At 40.6% G+C, this 9,384-nt stretch overlaps 1 protein-coding gene across 1 annotated transcript; it reads right to left on the bottom strand.

The window, feature by feature from the left end:
* Positions 1 to 268: 268 nt before the first annotated feature.
* Positions 269 to 9,241, bottom strand: LOC143420241 (TIMELESS-interacting protein-like). The gene is made up of 8 exons (XM_076887986.1): positions 9,208 to 9,241; positions 6,863 to 7,010; positions 6,314 to 6,404; positions 5,048 to 5,123; positions 4,617 to 4,739; positions 4,467 to 4,530; positions 3,472 to 3,684; positions 269 to 717 (listed from the first exon to the last, which is right to left on the bottom strand). Exons 1-8 carry the CDS (start codon positions 9,208 to 9,210, stop codon positions 473 to 475), a joined length of 963 nt encoding a protein of 320 aa, XP_076744101.1. The 5' UTR covers positions 9,211 to 9,241; the 3' UTR covers positions 269 to 472.
* Between the last annotated feature and the right edge of the window lie 143 nt (positions 9,242 to 9,384).

The raw sequence follows: 9,384 nt of genomic DNA on the forward strand, positions 1-9,384 counted from the left end.
CGTGTTGCGTTTCATGTCCCTGCAGTAGCTTAAGAAAGAACTGTTCATAATTGAACGAGCACTTAATGCTTGGAAGAGGGTGATGGTCAGTTGACAGCTCACATACTACACACACACAGAGGCCTTTTATAGAAACATGTTTGCAACCAAAATTCTGCCAATAGTGAAACTGGAGAAAGAAGATGCATCAGAGCAGGAACTGTGGATCAGTTCAAATATTTTTCTGTAACAGATACCAACACATGGTAAATACGTTTAGGATTTGGACTTTTAAAAATAAGAAAAACATTTATTTCCATTGATTATAAATGTCTTTGCTAACCCAAAGCTGACGTCACAGTAGGAACATGTGCTCAAGATATAAACCACCAGAAATGCACAACATTACTCGAATGAGCAGGCACGAACATTGGGAAACCTTTAAATCTGCTCACTGCCAAAGCTTTTCAGCAGAAACTGCTGCACGTGAACTTTAATCCCCCTCTACACAGTCGTTGCTGAGCTGTTGCTCAGGGCTGAGGCCGGTCTCAGCCTCAGCGGGCTCAGAGTCTTTGGGGGGAAGCGGGCTGGTTTGTTGCGTGGAGGTGTTGTTGGAAGGCTCGAGGTCAGGATCTTCTACAGTTTCATCTCCATCAGTAGAACCTTTGATGACATTTGGTGAGGATGCAGCTGGAGGTTTGTCTCCTAACATGTCAGCAGTCTGAGAGGCTGAAGGGCCTGAAAGGGTTGAGAATTAGAAACAGTGATGGTTTCAGTCAACACAGACACACTCAGTCTACTACGATTTATAAAAGACAGGCAAAGCTGAGATAATGAAAAATGAAACTGTAAACTGCAGGGTTCAAACTCATTGTTCAGGGTCAAATTTAAGCACTTTAAGCACTTTCAAGGTCCATTATCAAGCTTTTCCAGCACATTACCAAAAAAACAGTTTGCATGTTCCACTTTGCATCACCTCAGTAAGACCATGTAAAAATTAAAACAAATCGTCTTAGGTTGACTTAAATGTTCTTTGTTCCTCTTTTGTTAAAACAGAGAAAAATGCACCACACAAAAATACTGAAAAAGGAAATGGTTGTCTTATATGCATATAGTGCACAAACTCAAAAAACTCATTTCTCTCAAAAATGCAGATGTGCAAATGTGAACAAATCAACTTGTTAGAGATGCTCATCTCCACTTGGAAAAAACAACCACACAAAAGAAGAAATCTGCACAAATGAACAAGTCTGCTCATCAGATATTGATGCTTCTTTCCTACGTGACACAACAACAGGAGACAGATGTTTGGTACTTTAACTAGTTAAGCACCCACACCACCAAAAATGGGGGAAAAGAGAGGAGATCACATTTAATCGGTTATAACACGAGGTCAGAAATATAAGTGCAGACATGAGTGTCCACAGAAGCCTCTGAATCTCAGCTGTAAACCATTTCTACAAACACCAAACAGTTAAAAGAGCAGTTACATCACCATGAATCTGTGGACAGGTAACATCCATATTTTGATTTATGATTTTCTGGAGTTAAATGTGACCCAAAGTATATTTTATAGCATATAAGCTATAAAATACTTTTAAAAATTAGGTGAGGGAAATAATCATTTTTTTCTATGTTTGAGTCCCAGTAACTTTGACATAGTAACATCTGCAGTAATATTTACCCCTCTGATGACAGCTCACAAGCGTTAGCTTTATTTTGATACCAAGACTGTTTACACAGAGTTTGTAATTGCAGAGAAATACTCCATTTATTTTGGCCTCTTCATTTTCGAGCAGGAAGCTCAGAAAAGCCCTGGGGGCCTAACAGGTCAAAGTTCATTCCCAATAAAACTAACTGTGAGATGTTTGACTACATTGCTCTCTGGATTATTGTTACAGTCCTAAATGATCAGCTTTAAAGTGTTTGTGCTAATAACACCATGTACAGTAAGTTATAAACTGTAAACACATTTTTATGGGTGAAGGCTCATAATAGAGACCGATCAACAGGTCATTTTCTTTTCTATGGGTCTCATTTAAATCACATTACATCATTTCTGCGGTAAATGAGGACCCTGAAGAACGATTTAATGTCACTGTTAAAGATTTGTAGACAATAGATCGCAGACAGCTGGCTCCGCTTTAACTAAAGAGGAAGTAAAAACAGTTTGGATCACAAGTGTAAGGCAAAAACAAAAATACTACGCCTAATTGAAGCTGACATCAGACAGGCAGTAAAGAAATCAATGTTTTCTACATGCTTTGCCTCTTATTACCAAACTCCACACTAATGTGAGGAATCTCTGGTGGTTTGGACGAACTGTGCAATACGGGAACTCGTCACTCGACCTTCAGGGTTTCTGGTGGATATATACACTAGATCCACTTCACTATATTGTAAGGAGTATTCACTCACCACCCATCATCCAAATCATTGAATTCAGGTGATCCAGTAACTTCCACAGCTGTATAGAATCAAGCACCTAGGCATGCAGACTGCTGCTACTAAGTGGAAGTGTTTGGGAACGACAGCAACTCAGCCATCAAGTGGTGGATCACGTAAAATCCCAGAGTGGGGGTCAGTGGATACTGAGGCGCACAGAGGTTGCTAATTTTCTGTGGAGTCCATCGCTCCAAACTTCACGTGTGCTCCAGATTAGCTAAAGAACAGTGCACAGAGAGCTTCGTGGAATCCATTTCCATGGCCGAGCAGCTGTAGTCCAAGCCTTACATCACAGAGTGCAACGCAAAGCAATGGGACACAGCGGTGTAAAGCACGCCGCCACTGGACTCTAGAACAGGAGAGATGCAGTCTATGGAGCGACGGATCACAGTTCTCAATCTGGAAAGCCGATAGACAAGTCAATTTAGCAGTTGCCAGGACAACAGAGCTCCAGGTTTGGTGGCAGGGGGATTTCGGTGCGGGGTTGTTTTTCAGAAGTTGGGCTCAGTCTCTTCGTTCCAGTGAAAGGAACTCTTAATGCTTCAGCATGCAAAGACATTTTGGCTCCCGACTTTAAGGGAACAGTTTGGGGATGGCTTCTTCCTGTTCCAGCATGACTGGGCACCAGTGCACAAAGCAAGGTCCACAAAGACATGAACTCTGGCATGGGAGTCCTGACCAGAACACCACTGGGATGAATGAGAGCAGAGATTTGGAGCCAGGCCTTCAACATCAGTGTCTGACCTTACAAATGGTCATAAACTCCCATAAACACTCCCAGAAGAGTTGAAGCTGATATAGCTGCACAGGCGGACGTCGTGAATGGGATGTCACTCGAGTTCATATGAGTGTGGGGGCAGATGAGCAAACACTTTTGGCAATATACTGTACATTCAATGTTTTGCTTTTTGTATTTTCATATAAAGTTAATACACCAATGAAGCTAGATGATCCTTATGAACCTTCGCTGGATGTTTTGTAGCAGAATCATTAATTATTTCTGTTATATTGTGTCCCAGCTGTATGATACATTTTTGCCATTCTTACCAATTTGCTGCTGGCGTGCGCGCCTCTTTTCCAGGGCCCGCTGTCTGTTCAGCTCAATACGTTTCTGCTGCTCTTCGGTCAGAGAGGGAGTAGGTGGGGGAGCGAGGGCTTCGGCAATCTGCCCTTGGGGAGCATTAATAAAACTCTCTCTGCTGAACAGATCAGGATCCCCAAATGTTTCCAGTTCACGTTGTACCTCTTCGTCACCAGCACCTGAACACAATTTCAAGCAGTGCTGATAATTAAGTCCTGTGGAATATGGCAAGTATTTCCTATGTGCACCTGCAGGTGTGAATCCACCGTAGGGCTGTTCGATACAACGATATATACAAAAACGTCTATTTCATTTTACGCTATCGTTTGTTTCGTGGTGTCGCAAAATAAACTGTTTACGGCAATATTTCTTCATGGTTCTGATGTCACTGTAGTAAAGTTCTCTCTTTCTCTTATATATAACCACACTACGGACGGACAAGCGCCTGTTTTTATGCGTTGTCGTTAGCAACAACGACGGTAAAACCATCGCGTGTCCGCTTGTTTATGTTCCACATAAACCTTTCAGAATAAAGCTCAAGATCCTGTTGAGGCTTTTCAAAATAAACGGAATCACGTGAAAGAGCAGAGTGTTTACGGATGAGAAGTAAAACAGAGCCGCCAGGTGCTAAAAAATAAACCTTAGACTCAAACGTTAGAACAGGCTTTCCCCCGCAGCACGCCGTGTAATAAATACTCACAAAGAAAACGGCGCCGTTACAACTTCTGTCTAAAAATGTGTCGTTTCATGCATCGGTTAAAACACTCGACTCCAGCTACATGACGCGCAGCTGGAAACACTTCACGCAAGTCGAGATTCACAGAATTGACAGAAAATGTTACATTTCTGTGATTTATATCGTTATCGGACGATAGAATTCTTATATCGGGAGATGAGACTTTGGTCATATCGCACAGCCCTAGTCCACCGTATCCCCATCAGTAATGATTTTTCTTCTTACCATCTGTACTTGTAAAATCTTCATGTGTCAGGGGCATGTCCAGTCGTATTCGTTTAAGACATGTCTATAGAAGAATGAGTAAAAAATTACAAATTCTGAACATTAGGAATCCCACACGCTTGCAGGAAATATTCTACTGCTTCCTCTCACCTGCACTTCCTTTTTGCTGCCGAGCCTTTCCACTTTGTCAATAAAATCTTCAAATTGCAATTTGGGGTACAACCTGTGGGCCCAGTTCTCCATCTTCTGCATCAGCAGCCGCAGGTCTGCAGCCTAATGGGGCAAACATCAAAAACAGCGAGTAGTGATATGAAAGAGGGCTGTGTGTGATAGGACGCTTCTTCTTCCCACTAAAAAATGACTTCCAGTCATTGGAACAAAAGACATCTTAATTTGGTAAACCAACCTCTGGTTCCCCTCACTCATTTTTGACCACGACAGAAAGGGCAACTTTTGACCTTTTAGTCTCAAACCAAATTTAGGACATCTAATTAAAAGCTGACAGGCCAAACAGATTTAGCTCAAAAACCAATGTTCATTCACATCTGGTAATTGGTGGGACAGATGTTATCATATCCTACCTCGTGTCCTTTGCCTTTGAACTGGATATTGTCAAAGAGAGTGCCCAGAGCTGGAAGCCCTCGATCTGATATCAGCCTGGGAAAAAATATTAAGACTAAGTTAAACCATTAATGGATTACAAGCAGGGTTAGCAGCACATCCAGGCGTATTTGGCTTATCCAATTCAGGATCGTGGATGGCTGAAGCCCATCCCAGCAGCCAGGTCGCCAGCCTGTCACAGGGCCAACACAGACAGACCCTCTGAATGGAAATGTCAGTGCCTTCAGATGTACCATGTTCAGAAGGCAGTAGCTTGTTGGGGGGGGGGTAGGGTGTTTGGTTTTCAGGGTGCCCACAACCTTTCTTTTCCTACCTGTTTGTACATAAGGCAGTATAATGAGAAATAGTCAAATTTCTCCATCTAAAAATAAAAAATAAAAAATTGCTATATATATATATATATTTATAGCAAAGTTGCAATTAATTTGAATATTTTATCAAATGAAAATCTATGTTTTTCTTTAATACAGCTTGCAAGTTTTATCCTAAGTATAATCGACGTTCTTACTTAAAAGCTTATTTAACATCCTTTGATTTAGTATAACTTAGTTCTGTCCAGGAACATTGTGAACAGAACAGTAACAGAGGAGTGCCACTGGAACACCCACTGGGAGACTACTGGGAACGAGCCTGACTTATGGTTGGCAATACTAACCAGGTTCACACTATAGGTGTACAGAGACTGGAAACATCTTTCTCACACACATCCAGGGATGTCTCCAACGCTCTGACAATTTTCAGTCTGGGAATTTTGCCCATCCAAATGATGAAAACAACAATGGTATTAGAGTCTTTCTTCTTTAAATGACTGGCAGAGTGAAGCTGCACCATCATCACACAGATGCAGTCATTTGTACCCGCCGCTAAAGCGTAAGAAGACGCTGCAGTACTCTGCGAAACGACAGGTGTCGCCACTCAGATAATATCACATCACTTTTTTTGTGCAAAGTTCTTTCCACAAACTTACGTTTTCAAACATTTGCAACAACTCTGTGTGTCAGTGTGTCTCTGAGCCTCTGTGCACGATTATTAGTGAAACGGTGATAAAAACCAGTGCAGTCACAGACTCGTGTTCAACCTGGCTGCAACACTGACAGTCTGCACACGTCAATCAATGATTTTGGCCTCCTTGTGTCCCAGCTCACACAAGATGACATCAAATTCCTATTTAAATGCGCATTTTAATGCATTTCAACCCTCTGTCGTGATATAAATGTCTTTGCTACCTGTGGGAGTCCAGCTTGGGTTGGGGTCTCTTCACGCCTCTCCTTTTAGCAGTAGGGACATCAGCCAGCTGTGATACCTCACCTTCATCTCCTGCATTGAAAACACATGACAACAGGATGTGTTTCTAACTCATTCTGTTGGCAGCGTGGCAAACTTCAAGCTTATCTTTAAATCCAGACAAATTATAGACTGGAGGTTACAGAAGAAATGTGCTGGTTTGAACAGTATCTGATAGGTTTCATTTGCTCACGCAAACAAAAACATGTGTGTTGTTATTGTTAGAAACATCCAGTCTCAGAGAGATGCTGAAAAACCAGTTCATGCATTTGTTAATTCTAGGCTGAACTAACAAATTCATTATTATCAAGCTGTTCCAAAAAGCTTTGTGGAAGGACTATGAGAGGTTGTATTTCTCCCACATTAGCCTTTTTTCCTGAATCTTATTTTTCTATGATTCTTCATTAAACCATGAATTTAAAATACAAAGTTCTGAATCATCACATCTTAAAGACCTCATAGTAATCCTGTAAGAGCACAGCAGCATCTACCATCTGCAAAAGGGTCTCCTTCCTCCTGGCCTCCCCGGCCTGGGGAGTGTGGTGGTGGGAGTGGGGGGAAAGCTTCATCCTCTATGCCGTCATAGTCAGGAATGTCCTGCGGGCTATTTTCCTGTGGGTCAACCATGGTGAGTCGGTCCTGGAGACAAAGTAAAAGACGTGTGAGCCCCAGTCGTCAACAGCATCAGCATTAAGTTACATGAATTTAACTGCAAGTTGAAAAAATGACATTTATTTCTGTAAGAGTAATTCTTTACTGTGTTACAACATCAACATGAAAACCTAAAAAAAACTGGCATTTACTTTTTTCTTTTTTTACATCAACAGGAGGAGCTGTACAGACACTCATCCCACCTGGAATTATACCCCAAATTCAGAAATGTACTATTATGATACATTAATGGTCCATTATGTTTGTTTCACAGTTATATACATAATACAATTTATAGATTTGTATATATTTACATTCTATCAGGGATGAACTGGTTGTGAACCTTTGGGCTGATAATGACATTTAAAAGTTACAATTTGGATGAATTATTACTGCGATACTTCTTTTGGACTCTGTAGTACCACAGAAATATCATTAAAGTAACAGGTTTGTTTTAAAGTCTTTCAGCTGTTCCGTAAGCATCATCGTCATCATCATTTATATAGCACTTTAAAAACACACCTGGCAGACCGAAGTGCTGCACAATACAAATGTAGTAATAAAATAGCAAAAAACAAACATAGCAATAAAGTAAACTCTTGAGCCAAAATGATGTGACACAACTAGGGCTGCCACAAACGATTATTTTGATAGTCGACTAGTCACCGATTATTTATGCGATTAGTCGACTAATCAGATCATCATCCACTGGACGTAAAACTACAGCTTATTGCACCATGCAGCATATGCTCTTATATAACTATCATTAGCTTATAGCTTTAAGCTTTTAAGGTGCTAACTAAAAATAAAGACAAGATGATAGTTTATTCAATTTTAATGAAATTTGCAGATTGTTTCGGTGAAGTTTAATAAACTCCTTGCTATCTAAAATATAACAGGACAACGGAGTATATTCTCCAGCATCTCACACTTCTGATAATCAGCTGTCTGCTTGACATTTATTCAGCTGTGTAAAAACTATAACTTTAATCTCAGACAAACCGATTTACTCAGGAACAAATAAAATACTAAAAAAAAAAAAAGCCAAACAACAACATTTTTAATTTATCTAAGTGACTCATATATATTTAACCTGAGTAGCGAAAGACGGCGGTGGGTTTGAAAACAATTTGCCTGGAGTCTGGTGTTCTCACCGTGCTAGTGACCTAGCCCCCGGCTAGCTATCGAGCTAGTGGGTAACAGACGACTCTGAAAACGTCGGAGCGCTTTTGAAAATATGTGGTGTCCTGATAAACTGAGCCGATATTTGAGGTTTACACAGCTACATTCTCGGCTGAAAATATGTTAAACGTTTATTTTGTGACCCAGAAAGAATAATAAGAGTAATATTAAAACTAACTAGCTGCCGCCATTGTTGGAAACTGAGCTGGGCCGCGCTATGAATTCTGGGACACAGCTGCTTCTTCTTCTTCTTCTTCTTCTTCTTCTTCTTCTTCGGGGTTTAACAGCAGCTGGCATCCTTGTACATGCAGTGCTGCCATCTTCTGTTTCAGTCCGTTATTACACTCTTAAATCCTGCTACTTATTCCTGCGTCTTTTGGGATCTTACAAAGCTTCAAACGACGCGTCGACTATTAAATCAGTCGTCGACGATTTTGATAGTCGACGTAATCGTGACTAGTCGACAAATCGTGGCAGCCCTAGACACAACACAGACACAAAAGGAAATCTTCTACATTGTTTTGCTGTTCACACAAGTTCTAATGCTACCCTTTGTTTCTGGAAGGAGACGATTTTCTGTCCAGTATTAAAGTTCAAAGAACAGGGTATCCGTCTCCAGTGGGCTGCTAAACAAGTTTACCAGAAAAATCAGACCCACGGTCATGTTGTGTCACTTTGAGTGATTAGTCAGCAGCAATAACAGGGAATGACAAACTGACAGACTTTGGATATAAAACAAACAATTTAAACATTTAGAAGTTAAACATCTTCTCGGATTCCTTTTGCTGCACATGTCTATGTATGTATTTGCTGTACAGTGTCATTTGTTTGGAACATTAATCTTGATGTATACATAAACATTTGATTTAAAAAACGTGTTTAAAAATGAACACTGACACAATTAAACACAACACTGGTGCACGGTGACTGCAAACAGAAGCAGCTGCTTGTATCCTCCTGTGGATACAAACCAGCAAGAACTCATCAGATCTCTGTCACTTACCATTAATGAAGTTTGGCTTTTATTAATAAACAGAGAGCACGGATCCGTGCTCTCTGTTTATTAATAAAAGCAAAAGGAATCCGAGAAGATGTTTAACTTCTAAATGTTTAAATTGTTTGTTTTATATCCAAAGTCTGTCAGTTTGTCATTCCCTGTTATTGCTGCTGACTAATCACT

This window comes from Maylandia zebra, linkage group LG9 (genome assembly GCF_041146795.1).
Source record: "Maylandia zebra isolate NMK-2024a linkage group LG9, Mzebra_GT3a, whole genome shotgun sequence".
Taxonomy (NCBI): domain Eukaryota; kingdom Metazoa; phylum Chordata; class Actinopteri; order Cichliformes; family Cichlidae; genus Maylandia; species Maylandia zebra.

Excerpts from the sequence above, each read along its gene's own strand:
- LOC143420241 (XM_076887986.1), bottom strand. Across the intron at positions 4,740-5,047 it reads TCAAAGGCAAAGGACACGAG|GCTGCAGACCTGCGGCTGCT; the intron begins GTAGGATATGAT and ends TTGCCCCATTAG. Across the intron at positions 4,531-4,616 it reads GCAGCAAAAAGGAAGTGCAG|ACATGTCTTAAACGAATACG; the intron begins GTGAGAGGAAGC and ends ATTCTTCTATAG.